Raw genomic sequence first — 18,555 nt, 5'->3', positions numbered from 1 at the left:
TTTCAATTTCAATTATGTAAACAACTCGAGGGTAGAAATAAAGAAAATGGCTCTGGCAAACCTTTATCCCCACTTTAGCCAGACCTGTGCTGAGTTCCCTGCCTTGCTCTGGCCATTGTCTCTTCAAGTTAAGGTAGAAATGGAACAAGCCAGTCAGACCCAGAGCCCAGGGTTTTGGGCCTCCAGGGGTAAGACCATCTCTTTCTCTGGGCTGTGGTTTCTAGCCCTGTCCTGAGCCACATTGGCAGGGCAAATGGAATGTACAGTCTTGCATTTTCTTAAATAACATTTTATTTATAATTTTTTTGTAACTGCTTATTTGTTTTGTTTTGTTTTCCCCAGTCTCTTTCTGAGATAACAGCCCACGGTCTCCTCATTGGAGGACATGTATTGGGTGCTGCCACACAGGGGCCCATGGTGCCTAGCAGCCTGGTCATCAGCTCCTGGCCAGAGTCAGTGCCTCTCAGCTTCCAGGATCCCATACTCTCTGTAGTGGTCCCCTGGTGCTATTGTGGGCCTCTGCTCTTCTCCACAGTGCCTCTGTGGCCCCTGACTTCATTGCAATCACAGGGCTTCCCAGACATGCTTTATTAAAAAGGTGCAATTAATACTTGCCCATTCAAAAGTAAGGGAGAGGGGCATGGCATAATGCCCTTTTCCTCACCACACCCTCCTTTCTCTCTTTTCTTCCATATCTACCCCTGATCTCTGAATTTTCCACTGGCCCTCGTTCATAATGTGATATGAGTACCTCTAGTTTTATCTGTGCATACAAGCATTTCTGTATTTTACTCTTTAAATTTTTAAGCACACGTGGGGTCTTGCTATAGATACTCTTCTACACCTTGCTTTTCCTGTGCGTTGGTTGAGACATCATTCCCTGTTGGTGAGCATCAATTGTCCTCTTCTGTTTTTGTGGCAGTTGTCTGCCATTCCATCACGAAGTTACCTAATGCCGGTTCAAGCAATTTCCTATTACACATCTGGGTTGTTTGCATTTTCTGGCTGTAAACTTTGCTGTTGTGGCCACTCCTGTACATGTGGAGGCCAGCAATTGCCAGTACCTTCACAAGGCCCCTGAAAAGTCTCTGTAAATATGGAACTAAGATTTCCTCTCCAGTCTCACTTCCCACCACTCTCCCTGTTGCATACTTTGATCCACACACTGGCAGATCAATTAAAATTGTCAGGCACATTCCTACCTCAGGGCCTTTGCAATTGCCATTTCTCATTCCCTCCCACTGGTAACTGCATGGCTCACTCTCTCACCTCCTTCAGGCATTTACCCAGATGTCATCTTCCCTTTAAGACTACCCTAACTATCTTTCCCTCATGCCCACCCTTTCCCAGGCCCTCCCTACCTTCTTCCCCGGTTTCTTTCTCTTGATGCACTTGTCACCATGTGTGTCTACCTTGTTTGGTCAGTCTCCCACCCACACTAGAGTATAAGCCCCTTGCGGACAGGTATCTCTGTTTGCTTTGTTCACTGTTTGTGTCCCTCGGGCCTTCAATAGTGCCTAACTCATAATAGGTGCTCAATATAAGCTTCTCTGTGAATTGAGTCCATGAGATTTCCTCAAACAGGCCCTAAGTGGTCTCGTCTCTCCCTGGGACTCCTGACTGCATGCCCAGCATCTTCATTCCCTTCTCTGCTAGAAAGGTCTCATTCTTAGGAGTATGTATCATCCTCCCGCACCCTAACTTGTGTTCAGCTCCTCACATTATCCCTACTGTGTGCCTGGAGCCCCATACCACCCGGTTAGAGGTACCCACCTCCCTGAATCTGGAGAGGAGTCTGTGTGGGCTCTGGAGGTGGCTGCAGGCCTGATCCCTGGCTGGACCCACCCTGGCTCTGTGGCATGAGCATGGGTTGGAGACCTGGCTGACCAGCTCTGTGATTTTGAGTGAGTTCTGTAGCCTTTCTGAATCTCACTTTCCTCATCTTAACATAGACTGTGATCATTCCCACTTTTCAGTGTTGTAGAAGAATCCAGGTGGTATGCAGTAGGCCCTCAGGAAATGGCCACTGCTGTGGTGTTTATTTTCCCCTTGCTATGACCTTCTGCTGGTGGGGTGGGGCTGCTAGCCTCTTGATGTGGGAGTGGTGGCATTTAATATGTGTATGTTTTGAGCCCTGTGGAAATAGGAGGGAGGTCCAATGCCGATCCTGTGACCCTGCTCTGGCTTACCTTCCTGCAGAGGGAGAAGAAAAGCCCTGCACCTGAGACTGGGCGGGCTCCACGTGGATTTCCCTGGCCTGGCCTGGCAGGGCCAACAGGATCCACAAGCGGGCTGCAGTCTTCCTGGCAGGCGTTCCCACAACAGACTGTCAAAGAGGAAGGGAGAAAGCCTAAAATTTGATATCGGCTTTTGTTCTCAAACACTAATCCTAATTCCTTTGGGTGTTTCAGCATAGCCCCACAGTGAGTTTCCTCCTCAGGTCTCCAGCAGCTACTTCCAGCTCCTAGTGGGATCTGAGGGGGGAGGGTTTGAGGATCCACAGGGAAGACAGGGCTGCTCCCCAGCCTCCCCCCTGCCCCCTTAGGCTTGGGCCTCTGGCTGCTTGAGAAGCATTTCTGCTCTCTCTGTTTTTCCACCCACCTCCTCGTGACTGCTCTTGCTTCTGCCCAAAGCCAGAATCAACAGATCCTCTGTGAGAATGAGATCTAAATTCCTTACCACAGCCCTCAAGGTCCGGTGTGACCTGGCTTCCTGCTCTGTTGCTGACCACACCTCCTCTGCTCTCCCCTAGTTCCTCTTCAGCCATTGACCTCCATGCTGTTTCCTGTTTGTCATGCGTATTTCTGCCTCAGGGTCTTTATATTTGATGCTCCCTTATCTAGAAGGTTCTTCTCCCATGTCATATGTCACTGCCTTAGCAGCCTTCCCTGACTACCCACCTAAAGTAGCAACCCTCACCTTCCCATCTCTACCCAGCAATCCCAACCATTTTTCCTGTTCTGTTTTTTCCTTTTTTTTTTATCATCTGATCTACCATTACTTTTTCTTTTACATGGGCAGGCACCGGGAATCAAACCTGGGTCTCCAGCATGGCAGGTGAGAATTCTGCCACTGAGCTACCGTTGCACCACCCTCTACCATTACTTTTTAAACAGTTCTACTGAGATATTATTCACATACCATACAATTCACCCATATAAATTGTACAATTCAGTGGTTTTTAGTTTATGATGGAGCTGTCAGCCATCACCACAATTAATTTTAGAACATTTTATCATCTCACAGTATACCAGGACCACACTCACTGTCTTGTGTACTGTAGTTTTATAGTAAGTTTTAGTATCAGGAGTGTGAGTCCTTAAACTTTTTTCTTCTTTCTCAGGATTATTACAGCTATTCTGGTCCCTTGAATTTTCATATGAATTTTAGGATCAGCTTTTGAATTTCTTCAAAGAAACCAGCTGGGATTTTGATAGGGATTGCATCAAACTGTAGATTGATTTGGTTGTATTGCCATCTTAACAATAGTAAGTTTTCTGATACATGAACATAGGATGCCTTTTCATTTATTTAGATTTTTAACTTATTTTAGCAATGTTGTATAGTTTTTCAGAGTTTTGTACTTTTTTTGTTAAATTTATTCTTAGGTGCTTTATTCTTCTTGATGCTATTGTAAATGCTTTCATAATTTTATTTTATATTATTCATTGCTAATGTATTGAAATAGAGTTGTCTTTAAATCTTATCCTACGGTCTTCTGTTTTTAGTGGATTCCTTAGGATTTTGTATATCCACAAAATCATGTCATATGCAAATAGAGATAGTTTTACTTCTTCCTTTCCACTACCGTGTGTTTTGTTTGCTTGTTTGTTTGTTTGATCCTTCCCTTTCTCCTCCCACTAAGGTATAAGCTGGTCACTGTTGTGTTCCTGTTGCATAGAACAGCGTGTGGCACAGCTGAGAGTTGCCTGTTTGTTGAATGAACAAGTGGAGTGGGAGTGGAGATGATGGGGTCAGTGATATCCCCCAAACCCCACCCCAGGGCTCTCACTTCTCCTGCTTTCTGTGGGGTCCTCCCCATGTCTGCTAGGTGGTTAGGTACCTTCCCTTCCTTCCCCTCATCTCTGACTCTGACCTCCTCAGCTTGTCCCAAGCTTGGGTTTACAGCACCTCACTCTCTTAATGAGTCTGAGCATTTTGGCCAGTGATCCTCAGCTTCTTCATCAGATAAAACACTTTTCATGGATCCCTTCTGACCAGGCCGGACATTTTGTAGGGCTCACCTCAATGAATGCTTCCAGTGCCTACCAGGAGCATTTTACAAAGTGGATAGAGAGGTCAGTCCCCCAGCCCGAACCAGCCAGTGAGTGTGAAGGCTGTGAGCCCAGGGCTGCCTGACCCTAGTCCAAGAGCCTGTAGTCACATCCCTGTCAGGGACACAGGGATCCTAAAAGCTTTGGGGGCCAGGATGGATTGACCAGAGAATGCTCCTTGTAGGAGGCGAGGCTTGGCGTCTTTATTAGCTGAGGAAATGGACTCCTCAATAGAATGGAAAGTACATTCTTGCCTCACTTGAGCTTTCCCTCTTCCTGGAACTGTCTTCTCCCAGCTCTTCATTCGATTCTGAGCTTGAATGTCACCTCCTTTTAGCAGTCACCTTCCCTGACTCACCCCTTCCTCCACCCTCTCCTGGGGACACTGAGTCATCCCTGGGGTGACTGTCAAATGTCAATCTGTGAATAAAGACCACTGCAGTGGCCTATGGCCTAGCATATATTGGGCATTCAGATACATGGATGGCTAGGGGGTTGCACATGGCTGGCCTCACAGTGCCATGGGTTCTGCCTGTCAGACTTTTCTGGACTCCAAGGGGCCTGTGAACCAAGGCAATGGCTAGGTGCTCTGGTTCTGAAATCTGCCTGCCCCGTGTTCAAACCCTTCTTTGTTGCTCATTTAGGAATGTGATCTTGGGGAGGAGGTGTCATAGAGCCTACCTTACAAGGTTGCTGTGAGCAGTAAACAAACTGATGTTCAGAATATGTTCAGCTTGACTTGTGACCCTTTTTGACCATCTCCCTTCGGGCCCCAATCTGGTAGTTAATCCATGCATCTTGGGTTACCCAGGGTATAAAGAGGTTACTTCTTCAGCTGTCTGCTTGGCCATTCCAATTAGGTGGGTAAGGTAGGAGATAATTTCTCTCACACCACCCCCTCCCTTCCGTGGCTGCCCCTTCCTCAGCACAGCTTCTGCTGGGAGAGCTGGGAGCTGCGCAGCAGTGCAGAGCCCATCTTTGCCATGTACCATTACTGCTCCCAGATCTTGCCAGGTCCCCCGCAGCAGCTGAGAAATGCTTGGATGAGTTACTCCCACATATTCCCTGCATGCAAAATGCCCTCCCCATTACAGGGGTGCTGAGTTATTCAGCTTGGCCATGATGTATAGTCCCAGAAGAAGTTGGGGGTTGGAAGCCCTGTCTCTCAATGTCAGGGAAGCTGAGGGTCCTGAGTTGGTTGGTGCCTCAGCCTTGGTGTGGTGAGAAAATGTGTGGCACCCAGAGCAAGTCTGCATGGGTTCAAATCCTTGTTCTGCCTGTTACTCGGAACCTTGGATGAGCAGAATTTTAGCCCTCAGAGCTGTTGGTTTAAGTATGATACTAGCTAACAATAGTAGCTGCCCCTGGAGAGTTACTAGAAGGGTTTAGCCTGCTGTTTTCATAAAGTGCTTTGGACAGTGCCCCAGTGTTAGCTTTTATTATTGTCATTGTTGTTAGACCGCTGAAGAAAGGGGCTCTGGAGTCTGGCAGAGCTGGACTTAAAGCTCAGCTCAATGATTTCCTGGCTGGGTGAGAATGGGCAGTTCACGTAGCCTTGGTCTCTTTGTGTGTAAAATGGGCTAGTAGTAGCCCTTTCTGGGAAGACTTTTTTTTTTTATATGGGCAGGCACCGAGAATCGAACCCGGGTCCTCGGGCATGGCAGGCAAGCATTCTTACCTGCTGAGCCACCGTGGCCCGCCCTCTGGGAAGACTTTTGAGGGTCACATGAGATGGGTAGCAGGAGCCTGGCTGGTGGGAGGTACTGGCAGCAGAAGGAGTGACCCATGGCCACAGAACAAGGTGGTGGGGGATGTCAGGACAGTGCTGAGAGCAGAGCAGCCAGGTGTCAGTTACTTCTGCTGAAAGAGAGCTGTCTCCAGCCTGACCTCACCCCTCCCTTGTCTTTTTTCACTTTTTATTCCATGTTTTAAAAAATTTTAATAACAACTACACAAGCACATTCTCATTGTGAAATTTGAGTCACTGTGATTGGAGGTGAGACACAGTAGCCCTCCCTCCCCTCACTCCCTCTGGTGGGAGGGCACTCACCTCCCAGAGAGCCCCCAAAAGCTGTGCTGCTGATGTGGGGTCCCCTCTGCGCTGACCTGTGGATCTGTGCCTGTGCGTGCACATGCGTGCCTGCACTCACCTGTCCCCGTCCTGCCCACAGGGAGGAGGTCCAGGAGAACTGTGTGCGGTGGCGCAAGAGGTTCACCTTTGTGTGTAAGATGAGTGCCAATCCGGCCACCGGCCTGCTGGACCCCTGCATCTTCCGTGTGTCTGTGCGCAAGGTGAGGCCGGGGTCCATGGGGCACAGCTCAGGGGCTCCAAGCGCAGGGCCTCGGGCAGGAGTGAGGACGCTGGTCTGGCAGCTTCAGGTCCATCCCCTGACTCACCATCACCCCCAGCCCCAAGGGAAAATGAGACATGCCGCTCGGCTTTTCTTGTCCTCCTCCCCTGGCAGTCAGACTCAGGGTGTTTGGGGAGACCCACGTGGCCCCTTGGATTCCATAGTCACCCCACTGCTTTTGTCTCCCCTCCCTGTACAGGAGCTGAAAGGCGGGAAGGCTTATTCCAAGGTAAGTGGGGTTATGTGGAGGGGTGGTGGGATGGAATGGGATGGGGCAGAATGGAACATGCACCAGAGAAGTGCCTAGAAGGACTTCTAGTGCCCTCGCTGTCCCAAATGGGAGACAGTCAGCCTACATGAGATGGGTTATTTTTTGGAAATGTCTTCATTGATAATTTTTAAATTATTATTAGAGAATTTGTAGGTTTACAGAAAAATTATGCATAAAATACAGAGTCCCCATATATCGCCCTTTTTTTAATACCTTGCATTACTGTAGCACATGTATACTTGCTATAATTGATGAAAGAACATTTTTATAATTGTACTTTAAACTGTGGTCCGTGGTTTATATTAGGGTTTATTGAGTTGGACAGTCCTTTGGTTGTTTTTATTTTTATTTTTATTCTAGCAACATTCAAATATATAATTCAGTGCTGTTAATTATGTTCACAATGCTGTACTACCATTACCACCATCCATTACCAAATTTTTTCCAAATAAAAGCTCTGTGCAATTTAACTCTTCATTTCCTACATCAACCCCAGCCCCTGGTCACCTGTATTCTAGTTTCTGAATCTATGAATTTGCTTATTCTAATTATTTCAACTCATAGAAATCATGGAGTATTTACTTTATTTCACTCAACATGATATCTTCAAGGTTCTTCCATGTTATCTCATATATCAGAGCATCATTCCTTTGTATGGATGGACAATATTCCATTGTATGTATGTACCACATTTTGTTTATCCATTCATTGGTTGATGCTTCCATCTTTTGACAATTTTCTTTATTAATAATTTTTGCACTGAATATTATAAAGGCAGTGCGGGTTTGTTGCAACACAAATGGTACAGGTGTTCATAGAATTTTTTTTTTAAAGGTCTTTTTCATCCCCCTTCCTCTTTTCAGGCCTCCTCTGAAACTCACTGTTGAGATTGGTTGGGCTCTTTTCAGGCCTTTAGAAAAGATAATAAATTATTGTGAAGTAAGTCAGATATATAGAGCAGTGAAAAAACGTGTGTGGTTTAGAGAAATGTAAAATGCACATTCTGTGTATGACCTTGTACACATGTAAACAATATGATTTTTCATACACAAATGGAATTCATTCTAAACAGATTCTGCAGTTTGGATTTTTACTTACCAGTAAAAATAGTTTCTGGGCATCTTTTCATGTCAACACACATTTCCTTGTGCTTTTGAACAGCATTGTAGGATCCCATTATAGGGTTGGACTGTAGCTGATGCACCCATTCTTTACTTGTTAGAATGTATGTTTTGCCAGTTTCTCACTGCCCCCACAGACCAGCCCTATATAGTAAAACCTTTTCTACTGGGAAAAGTGGAAGTTGATAGCTTTAGAAGGTTTACGTTTGCCTTAGAATAAGCCTGCACTACCCTACATGCCTCTCTGTAGGAGCTCTGGGCAATACCCCCTGTGGCCCTGGAGGGGATGGGCTCATTCATTCAGAAGGCACAAGTGCTTTTGCTTCACCTCTCACCCAGCATGGAAGGCCTGAGGGTGGCACATTACAGGGCATGGCCCTTCCTGGGGAAGAGCTCAGCAAGCTCAGCGGGTCTGCAGGTGCTCTGCCCTGGCCCCAGATGCTGCTATCCCTCTCTGGAAGCAGGGGGCAGGATGGCTGGAACCAGGCTGTGGAAGGTGTGGTCAAAATGGAAATTTATCCTATTGGCTCATGTGAGTGAGAACAGCAGCCCAACTAGGAAAGAAGTTACCATCAAACAGCCAGGAGCATTCCATCTCCACCCAGCAAACATTTATTTGCACCTAGCATGTGTCAGATGCTGCCAGGCCCCTTCCTTTCTGTATCTAATCAAACCTTCCCTTCAAGCTTTTTTCCCAGTAGACAGAAGAGGAAACTGAGGCCTAAATGGGGTGGAACTGGGTATTAGTCAGGCTTGAGTTTCGGTACTGGCTCTGTTGGTTAAAGCGGTGTGGCTCTGGGAAATCCCTTTCCCTTTGACCCTTAGTTCCCTCATCTGTAAAATGGTCATTCTGTGAGTCGCAATGGGGTTGGGATCTGAACCCAAGTCTAATTCTGAAGCGTGTGGCCTTAAATGCTCTGGTGGAGTCACACAGCAGGTGCTCAGCAGTCATCCCTGGCTGGCTTGGTTGTTCCCTAGCCGCCAAGCCCCTCACCCCCTCACCTCAGGCTGTCTTCCCTCCAGGTCAGGGCAGACTTAGCTTTGATCTAGGGACTCCTTAGCTCTTGCCCTGTTCTCACACTCTCACCCCAAACCCCCCACCCCCACTTCCCTACCCATCCTTGTCTCTTCTCATACCCTGGACTCTGCTTAGCAGCCCCTTCACCATGGGCCTCCACCTGCAGAGTGCCCCTTCTACTCCCAGACCCCCGCCCTCACCTCACTGCCAAGTTCCCATGGGCCTTCTCTCCTCCCCTGCTTGCTTGCCTGGCAGCTCCCGACAGCACAGCCTTGTTTCCCAGGGAACAATGTGTCTGTGTCACAGACAACAATGTCCTTTCATCTCAGGCGTACAGGCCCCAGTGCACACTGGGAGGTGGCACAAAGGGTGCTTTGTGTGGCTCAGGGATGTGAGCTCCTGGCTTTACCATGTCTGTGACGCTTACCCAGAGCCTCTGTCCTTGGGGCCTGGTTATGCAACACTCAGGGCTGTGGGTCGGGCCCAGGGGCTTTGCCTGCCCCTCCCCCCCCACCAAGTTAACCCTTCTGACCACATCTGCCAGCCATGTGCCCACACTCCCTGCAGCCTCCTACAGTCTCCTCTCCTCCTCCTCACAGCTGGGCTTCGCTGACTTGAATCTGGCCGAGTTTGCAGGCGCAGGATCCACAGTACGCTGCTGTCTGCTGGAGGGCTATGACACAAAGAACACCCGCCAGGATAATTCCATCCTCAAGGTACCCAGGGACTCTCCTGACTCTTCTACCTGCTCCCCACCAAGGGGGCAAAATCTAGCTCCTTGTCGGAATCACCCAGGGGTCGTTAAAATGCAGGCTATCACCCTGGACCAGGCAGTGAGAGACAGAGGAAAGATATGAGCCCAGGGGACAGGAAACCATCAGAGGCCTGGCTCGGCCACCGGCCTCAGTTTCTCCAGCCATAACTGGGAGTTGAGGGTTGAACTGTGTCTTTAAACGCTTAGTGAGCACTTCTGGTGAGATAAGCATTGTGCTAAATGCTGGCCATCTCTTATCTCATGATCCCCTGACATGGGGTATCATGTCTATCATTAGTCCCAGTTTTGCATAAGAGTAAGCTAAGGCACAGAAGTTTAAAGTAATTTGCCTGGGGTCACTATTAGAGCTGGCCTTGAGTAGAGCCCTAGCCATTTGACTCTGCAGTCCAGCCCCTAAGCATTGCACCACAGGACCTTCGTGAGGTGACCCAAGCTCCCAGGTGGAGTGTCAGTGAGTGGAAGAACCTGTTGTCTTCCTGGACTGTGCAGACTGGGTGGCAGTTCTGAAGGCCCCTGGTTTCCGTTGCTAGGGGCAGCTCCCTCTGCACAGGCAGCTGCTTCTTGGCCTCTTGGGAACAGAGATATCGGGGCTTCTACTGCCAGCACACTACTCTTCCTCCTCTCCATACCCTTCCATCTGGCTGAGAACACAATGTTGTCTGAACAATACCTCTGGGAACTGAAATGGAGAGTGAGTGTTGTACCTAGAGCAGACCTGGGCAGGTTTTCTGGGCCTCCTGGACCCTTTGCAGAGGGAACCAGAGGTACCAGAGACCAAAGGTCATGGTGGGAGCCTGGGGTCGGGTGGCTAAAATCTTTACTAAAGTGAATATTCAATTTCCAGTGGCTTCATGCTTTACTTTATTTAGTTGTTTTCAGTGAACTTCTACCTGCTGATTTGGACTCTGAGCGTGCCCTCTTCCCCTCCCTCCCACCATGTCAGACTTGGTGATCCTCAGCCCAATTCAGGTTCTGAAAATACCACTGCCACCACTGCGAGCTCAGCAAACCCTCTTCCCACCGTGTGGGGCTTTGTACTCCTCTCCCTCTCTTTGTAGACTCGGTGAGCCCCTGGCCCACTGTGAGGGCTATAAGCGGGCACTGAGGATGGGAAGTGAATATCTCTGGCCCCTGCCCTCAGGGAGCCCACAGTCTAGTCATGATTTTAAAATAATAGTAGCTAGCTTTTGCTGCACCCTTACTCTGTGCCAGGTGCTGGGCTCAGCTGCCTGCACATTCACCGCTATTCCATAAGGCAGGCGCTATGATCATCCCCATCTTCCAGATAAGGAAACTGGGCCTCCATGAGGTCAGGTGGCTTTGTCAGAACCACTCAGCCAGGAAGGGAGAGAGATTCAAGTCCAAGCCCTTCTGAAGCCTGAGCCAGGGCTGCAGGTAGGCGGTCCCCAGGCTGAGGATGAGCAGCATGACTGATTTCTCTCTGTTGCCCATAGGTCACCATTGGTATGTTCCTGCTCTCTGGAGACCCCTGCTTCAAGACGTGAGTGCCAGCACAGGCAGGGCAAGGGGGTGTCTTCATTTAGTCCCGAGGGCAAGGGCACCTCACTCATGCTTATCTGTCCTCCCAGGCCACCATCCACTGCTAAGTCCATCTCCATCCCAGGCCAGGATTCTTCCTTGCAGCTGACATGTAAAGGTGGTGGGACCAGCGGCAGCGGCAGTAGCAGCACCAGCTCTCTCACAGGGACCCGGCCCTCCAAGGCCCGGCCCACCATTCTCAGCTCAGGTATGGCTCCCCATCTCCCCTTCCAGCAGCTGAAAGCTTTTACCTCCATAGTGTCTCTAGGTTCTAAGGGATTCGCACGCTGAGAAGAGGGAGGGGGTAGAATGGTATCTCCATCTATTCATGCTTCTATCTGGCAGACTTTTGCTGAACACTTCCTGTGTGCTAAACGCTACGGTGGGCCCTAAGATCACAGCAGTGACCTGGACCCAGACCGATTAGTCACCCCTACCTCATGGCCCCTCTCAGGCTAACAGAAGTGACATTAATCACAATAAATAAGTCAAAAACATGTCCACTCACAGATGTGACAAGAACTGTGAAAAACAGGCAGAGAGAGAAGAGAGGAAGCCTTGGGGGGAACATCTGAGTTGGCATCTGGGGGGACAGGGGTGCAGTGTTCCTGGCAGAGGGCCATGGTGTGAGCTCTTACTTGTCCACTTGCTTTGTGAACTGGGTCTCAGCATTCTCCTCTGTAAGATGGGATCAGTGGTAGCAACTGAATCCTGGGGTGGTTTGGGGCTTGACTGAGGAAATGTGTGATAATACTGTGTCTGACACATATTAAGTGCTCTATAGATATTTCCGGCACTATATTTTAATCATCATATTACTAACAGTGTTAACAAAAATGAGAATGGGTCTAATTCCCTGAAGGAGATGGCATGCTAACTTGGAGGAGGTGGTGGGTGCTACCTGGAAAAGAGGCTCTGGTCTGTCCCAAAGTGTTTGTCAGTCTCCCCCTGTACCTGTGCAGTGTAAAGCAGGGCCCCCGGGAATAAGATCCATGACCTCTTAACCCCTCGCCCCAGCAGGTGAACTCAGAGCTGGGAGGCAGACCACCCCCACACTGATTAGTGAGCAAGGCAGCATGTGGTGGACCTAATTTGTGCCTCAGGAGAAATAATAGAGGGCACATGGCCTCATGCCACTCAGTAGATGTCTGCTGAATGATTCTGCCCTCCCCAGGACTAGGGATGCAGTAAGGAACTCTCTGACCTGAAGGACTCAGCTTTCCTCCACTCCCCTTTTTCCTATAGACCCAGCCATAAGAGAAAGGCAGAGGGCTGGGCCCAGAGTTGAAAGCTCGGATTCTTGCCTGCCCAGGGGATGGGGCAGTATTAGCACTGTCTCCAGCTACAGTGTGGGAGGGTCACAGGTTACTTCTTTCTGAACCTATTTTTCAGTCTGTTAAATGGAAATACATGGTGGCCCTCCCTCACTGTGGGATGCTGTGAGGGTCAGTGAGAGGACAGTTGTGAAGGGCCAGGTTGGTGCTGGTGGGTAACCCCCTGTCTCCTACCCTGCCTCTCCCTGCCTTCTAGGGTTGCCAGAGGAGCCGGACCAGAACCTGTCCAGCCCTGAGGAGGTGTTCCACTCTGGCCATTCACGCAACTCCAGCTATGCCAGCCAGCAGTCCAAGATCTCAGGTAGTGCCCAACCTGGCCCCACCCCAGCAGCCTTCGACATTCCTGGAAGCCCCCAATAATGAGCCACCCACCTTGATCACCCACCAGGCTACAGCACGGAGCACTCACGCTCCTCCAGCCTCTCAGACTTGACGCACCGCCGCAACACGTCCACTAGTAGCAGCGCCTCGGGTGGCCTCAACATGACTGTGGAGGGCCCTGAGGGCAGTGAGCGGGAATACCGGCCCCCTGAGAAGCCACCACGGCCACCACGGCCCCCACATCTCTCAGACCGCTCATTTCGGTGAGTCCCATTGCTTTAGCGAGGCCTGGCTAGAGACACAGTCTGCCACCAAGTGTGCCGCTGGGCAGGGCTTGGTGCAAGGGCTGGGGAGGACCCCCAGGAGGCTTGGTTGGGTACCTACCCTTCAGGGGCAGCATGATGCAGTGTGCAGGAATGCTTGGCCACTGTGGTTCCTGTTCCTGGTGGCTTTCTGAGCCTCTGCTTCTTACCCTGGAACACAGGGCAAGTATCCTTGCCTCAGGTTCCACCAGCTGATGCTCATAAAGGTCATGGCTTCATGGCTGGCTTGCAGCAGGTTTTCAGTTAACAAGGACTATTAGCAGTTTGGTGTAGTTATTGAGAGTGTGACCATTCAGGCCCAGCAGAACTGGGGCTAACCCTGGGTGAACCTCTTACATGCTGTGTGGCCCTGGGCAGGTTACTTGACCTCTCAGAGCCCCCATGTCCTCACTTAAAAAAAAAAAAACACCTCACTTCACCCTAGGGTTATTGTGAGGTTTACATGGATATGACATGGACTGTGCTTAGAACATTCTAAGTGTTGTAGGTGCTATTCTTGCTGTTGTGCCTGTTTGTTATTGTCCTGACTGTTGTGACTCTGGCCCATCCCACTCAGACGGAAAAAGGACTCAGTGGAGAGCCATCCGACCTGGGTGGATGACACACGGATTGACGCAGATGACATTGTGGAGAAGATCATGCAGAGCCAGGACTTTACAGATGGCAGCAACACCGAGGGTGAGATGCCCATGCAGGCAGAGGGAGGGGATGGGAACAGTGTCACCTGCTCCAGGGAGCTCCCTGGCTGCCCCCACCCCAGCTCAGCTTCCATCTCCCCTGTGTCCCCACAGACAGCAACCTCCGACTGTTTGTGAGCCGTGATGGCTCCACCACACTGAGTGGCATCCAGCTGGCCAACAGGTAGGGGTAAGGGTCAAGGGAGGGGTGGCCAGGGCAGCTATGGGGCGTGGTGGATCTTTGATGTCCTCTCTGACATGCAAGGTGACCTTGGGCAAGTCTCTTCAAGCATTAGTTTCCCCCATCTGCCAAATGGTGTGGGTAGCACCTGGGAGAATGAGAATGCTGTTACCACAGGTTCCAAGGGTGATCCTTGGAAGGGACATAGCACAAGGCTTGGCACACAGAAAGAGCTGAATATAGGTTAATTTGGTCCCAGCTTTCCCTCCTAGTTCTCCTGGATCTGGCAATCCCTAAAATGTTGATGATGATTCATTTATTTATCGAGTAGATATTTATGGAACACTGCTATGCACCAGGTACCGTGCTAGGTGCTGGGGAACCAGTCGTGAGCAGCACAGCTCTCAGCCTTAGTGGTGCTCACAAGGTCACATTTTTGCTTGAACTCAACAATTTACAATGTGCCTTGTCAAAATCATTCATTTAAAATGTTTGCAATGTCCCTGGTTCACCAAATGAATGAATGAGTAGAGGAGCTTTCCATGTTCAGGGTTATGTTGAAGGCTTTTCTCCATGCTCTTGTGAGCCTGGTGGGAAAGTGCCCATTTAGCATTTAGGTTCAGGGAGGAGACCTGCCCGGCAGTCCTGGGTCCCAGGATGTGCTGTCTAGTGCTGTTCTGCTGACCCCTACTGGCTGAGGCTTAAAATTGCAGCTAGCATCACCCAGCCAGCCTCCTGGGCTGCCTAAGGTGCGGTAGGCAAGAAGTAAAAAGAGAGGCCTCCTTGGAGGTTTGTGAATATCCCATCCTAGCTACTCTGAAGGTGAGGAAACTAGGATCTGGTACAGGGAAGAAACCTATCTAGTTGGCAGCAGCATGTATCATGGAGTTAGATGACAAGTCCTGAATGTCTGTGACCCATGAATGGGCCCCAGCCTCACCTTCCACTGCCTTCTTCTCAATCCTCATAACCCCTCTGAGCCTCAGTTTCTTTATCTGTCAGATGGGGCTGAGTCAGTCCCTATGTGCCAGGGTTGCTGTGAGGATGGGGATGGCACATCCATATGTATAAGCTGCTGATATCCAGCAAGGGTTCAGGGGCAGAACCTGTGCCAGTGCTGCAGTCCTACCTTAGACCTGGTAACAAGTCTTAACATATGTCATCTGTGTCACACTGGGCAAGTGAAATTTAACATCTCTGAGGGTCAGTTTTCTCTCTGCAAAAACGAGGCTTGTTAAGAGTACCTGCTTACATGTAAAGTACCTCCAAGGGCCTGGCCCAGATGGTACTCGCTAAGTGGAGCAATGAGGAAGACAACTGACTTGCCTCTTCTCCCACAGGGTCTCCTCTGGGGTTTATGAGCCAGTCGTGATTGAAAGCCATTGAGGAGCTGGTATCCAATCTGGAGAAGGGCCCTGCCTTCGCGGGTATCTAGTCCTGCGCCATTCCACGAGGGACCTTTCCCTTTGGATCACCATCTACGCTGCATCTCATCTGTGCTTCCTCTGTGCACTCCAGCCCCACACCGTCCCTAAAGCATCATTCCATAATCCTCCCATCCAGGCCAGGACCTTCCTGGCCCATTAGGGCCCAGGCACCACTGTGAATATTCTCCTCTGAACCACTAAAGGGCAGGACAAGCGGGCCTGTGCAGCAGGTGGGCAAGAAAAAGACAGCTAGGATTGCCCTTGCACAAGACTGACCTGGCCTCAGCTAAGGACATGCAGCAGCAAGTCAGGGGCTGCTGGTGGCAGAGAGGCCTCTTTCTTCTCCCCTGAGTTCCCCGCTCATTCCAGGAGTACTGGCTTCATCACCCCCTGACAGGGCCTTGCTCCATTATTCCCTTGACCTTGGGGGGCAGACTACCCCCAGAATCCTGCCACCTTGACCCTCTGACTGCTTAGTGCTTCAGCTGTCCCTCCCCTCTATCCTGGGGGATCCACTGGTGGCCTCCTCCTGGGAGCCAACACCTCAGACTCCACCCATGCTCTGGATTGAGACCTGACCCCACTCCCACCCCCTTGCAAACGAATGTTCTCCTGCTGCCCTGGCAGCCTGCACTTTGCACATGCTTGTCTCAGCACAGCTCCCACTGGCCCATTGTCTCCCCTTCCCAAGGATTCCTGAGCTCTGCCTGCTGTGCAGTCAGAGTCTCAGGGTCTAGAAGCCCGGCTGGAACGTGGCACTGCCTCTCTACCCTCCAATTAGCTCCAGCTCAGGCCTAGGACCTATGCTGAGAAAGGTCTGAGCATTGATGTGGTTTTCCTTTGCCCAGGGCAGGGTCCTGAGCAACTAACTTTTTCATGCAGGAGTGTCATGGAAGTGCCTCCCATGGTCTTGGAGATTGGGGGCCTAGCTAGGCTGGACTTGGCAAGCAAAGCCCTCTTTTCCTCCTTAGGGTCAGCTGACCCAGGCTGGAGAGGTGGGTAGGCTGTGACTAGGCCGGCCTGGAGCTGGGTTCCTGGCCGGAAAAGTACCTCAGCCCTCTAAAAGCACCCCCCATTTCTGGGCAAGGAAGAGGTGGAGTCCTTTAAGGGATGTATTCTTCCTCTGGGGAGCAGTCTGGTCCTGCCCTCCAACCCTCACTAAAGCCTCTGCTCTTAGCACTTTTCCTTCCCTAGTCCTCCTTACTTGCTTAAAGGTGGGGTCTGATTGCCAGCCAGCCCCTGGACAAACTCCACCTGCCCTTTTAAATTTCAGTCATTTTGTATAAACCCAGCAGGCTGGTGTTCAGTTAGACCTTCATGTATCTTCTCTTTCTTTTTTTTTTGGAGTCCACAGTTCAATCTTTTCTCCTCTCCCAGGTGAGGGGAGGTGGTTCTGTTCTCTACCCTACCTGCTGGCTGGTCCCAGCAGGGCTGGGGCTCTAGACAGAAGAGTGAAGATGCTGGGGCTCTCTGGCAAGTGAGGAGGTGTCCTCCCCAGGTCAGGAGGCTTCCTTGCCCAGTTTTCTGTCTGCCCCAGCTGGTAAGATATGGGGTTATTGGTCCTGGAACCTCACTGGTGTTAGGACCAGAGCATTTCTAGTAATTTTTTTTTTTTAAATCACCTACTTTTTTAAAAAAAGTGAATGTTAGAAGGTGCCTGCCATGGCAGGATGGAGTGTTTGCTCTGGTTAGGGAAGGTTCTGGTCAGCTCCAAGGATCCCTTCCTGCCCCACAAACATCTGGCACTTTGGAGGGAAACTGGCAGCACTGTCTCCAAATTGGATGACTCCCAGAAGATGGGGGAGCATTGTCCTTCTGTGTCAGCATGACCTCAGCTCAGTGAGGAGGGGCATTCAGGGTGTATTTTGGTTTTGGTTCAAGGGTCTGGGGCTTTAGGCACAAAACTGCTGGCTTTAGCACTGTTGGGGATACTCCCCCAAACCAGAACCCCAGCCCCATCAAAGTAGAGGTCTGAGCTTGAGTCACCCTAGAAGGAGACAGAGCCTGCCATACTCTTACACACGGCCCTTGGCAGGAGAATTTGATCAACTGAGAATTCGGCCAAAACCAAATGAATACTGGCTGGACCCAGAGGCCTGGACACCAGCCTCTTCTCCATGTGGGAACCCCTTCTTGGGCCTTCTGGCCCCCTCGAGCTCAGTGAATCCCTACCAGGCACCCACAGCTCTGGGTTTCAAATTCTATATATAGAGATAGAGAGAATATATTAGAGATATTTTTGGAAAGGAATCAGTCTATGCAATGCCAGTTTGGAATCTTCTTGAAAGACAGCTTAATGTTTTTATTAGGAGATTTAAAGAAAATAAAGGTCTACAGTATTTTTAGGGTTTTCCTTTGGTCACCCTACAAAATGACCATGTGGCATGTTCCACCAGGATGGAGAATGTCCACGTTTTCCTCTATTTAGGGAGATGAGGGAGGGGCATCATTTGTCCTTTTTTTTTTTTTTTTTAAACTTCCCCTCCTTTCTAACAGAATGCTGCCACCACTGCCCCCCAGATTCAGCGGGCTGTTTGTATCTGTCTCCAGCTTCTATTGTAGAAAATAACATTGTATGGGGAAATCAGTCTAGTGTCTTGGTTTGGGAAAAAAAATTAAATGTGGTTTTTGTTTTGGTATGGCATGTTGTTTTTTCCTTGTCACTTCACATTGGGGTTGGGGGTCACACAAAGACCACATGGGAAAGGAGCCAGAGTGAATGAGATGACTTTCCTGAGTGTAGGGAGGGTGCATGCCAGTGTTTTCTTCCAAGTTCTGGCTGCAGTCTTAACTATAACCACCTTTTCTACGCTGGATTCCTGGTGAGGAAACTGAGGCCCAAAAGGGCAGTTACTTGCCAGTCTTGGTACATACCTATTAAGTGGCAGGGCCTGTATTTGAACTTGTCTCTGACCTCAGAGGACTTAACCTCAGAACCAAAGT

The 18,555-nt window shown here is 49.9% G+C and overlaps 1 protein-coding gene and 1 long non-coding RNA gene across 2 annotated transcripts in view; one reads left to right on the top strand and one right to left on the bottom strand.

Moving 5' to 3' along the window:
- Positions 1-18,251, top strand: part of EEIG1 (estrogen-induced osteoclastogenesis regulator 1) — a 37,237-nt gene extending 18,986 nt beyond the window's left edge. The window contains exons 2-11 of the mRNA XM_077145942.1: positions 6,446-6,566; positions 6,825-6,854; positions 9,635-9,751; positions 11,265-11,311; positions 11,400-11,557; positions 12,880-12,984; positions 13,072-13,267; positions 13,884-14,005; positions 14,119-14,188; positions 15,526-18,251. Of these exons, the coding sequence (XP_077002057.1) occupies positions 6,446-6,566; positions 6,825-6,854; positions 9,635-9,751; positions 11,265-11,311; positions 11,400-11,557; positions 12,880-12,984; positions 13,072-13,267; positions 13,884-14,005; positions 14,119-14,188; positions 15,526-15,571 (1,012 nt within the window). The 3' untranslated portion in view covers positions 15,572-18,251. The remainder of the gene's footprint in view (positions 1-6,445; positions 6,567-6,824; positions 6,855-9,634; positions 9,752-11,264; positions 11,312-11,399; positions 11,558-12,879; positions 12,985-13,071; positions 13,268-13,883; positions 14,006-14,118; positions 14,189-15,525) is intronic.
- LOC143670931 (uncharacterized) lies at positions 1,491-9,288 on the bottom strand. Its single transcript, XR_013169477.1, has 3 exons — positions 9,236-9,288; positions 7,995-8,180; positions 1,491-2,326 (listed from the first exon to the last, which is right to left on the bottom strand). It is a non-coding gene; the product is annotated as an uncharacterized LOC143670931 (long non-coding RNA).
- Positions 18,252-18,555: the final 304 nt, after the last annotated feature.

This window comes from Tamandua tetradactyla, chromosome 2 (assembly GCF_023851605.1).
Source record: "Tamandua tetradactyla isolate mTamTet1 chromosome 2, mTamTet1.pri, whole genome shotgun sequence".
In the NCBI taxonomy this organism is placed as follows: domain Eukaryota; kingdom Metazoa; phylum Chordata; class Mammalia; order Pilosa; family Myrmecophagidae; genus Tamandua; species Tamandua tetradactyla.
This window is presented reverse-complemented; position numbering and strand designations above follow the sequence as displayed.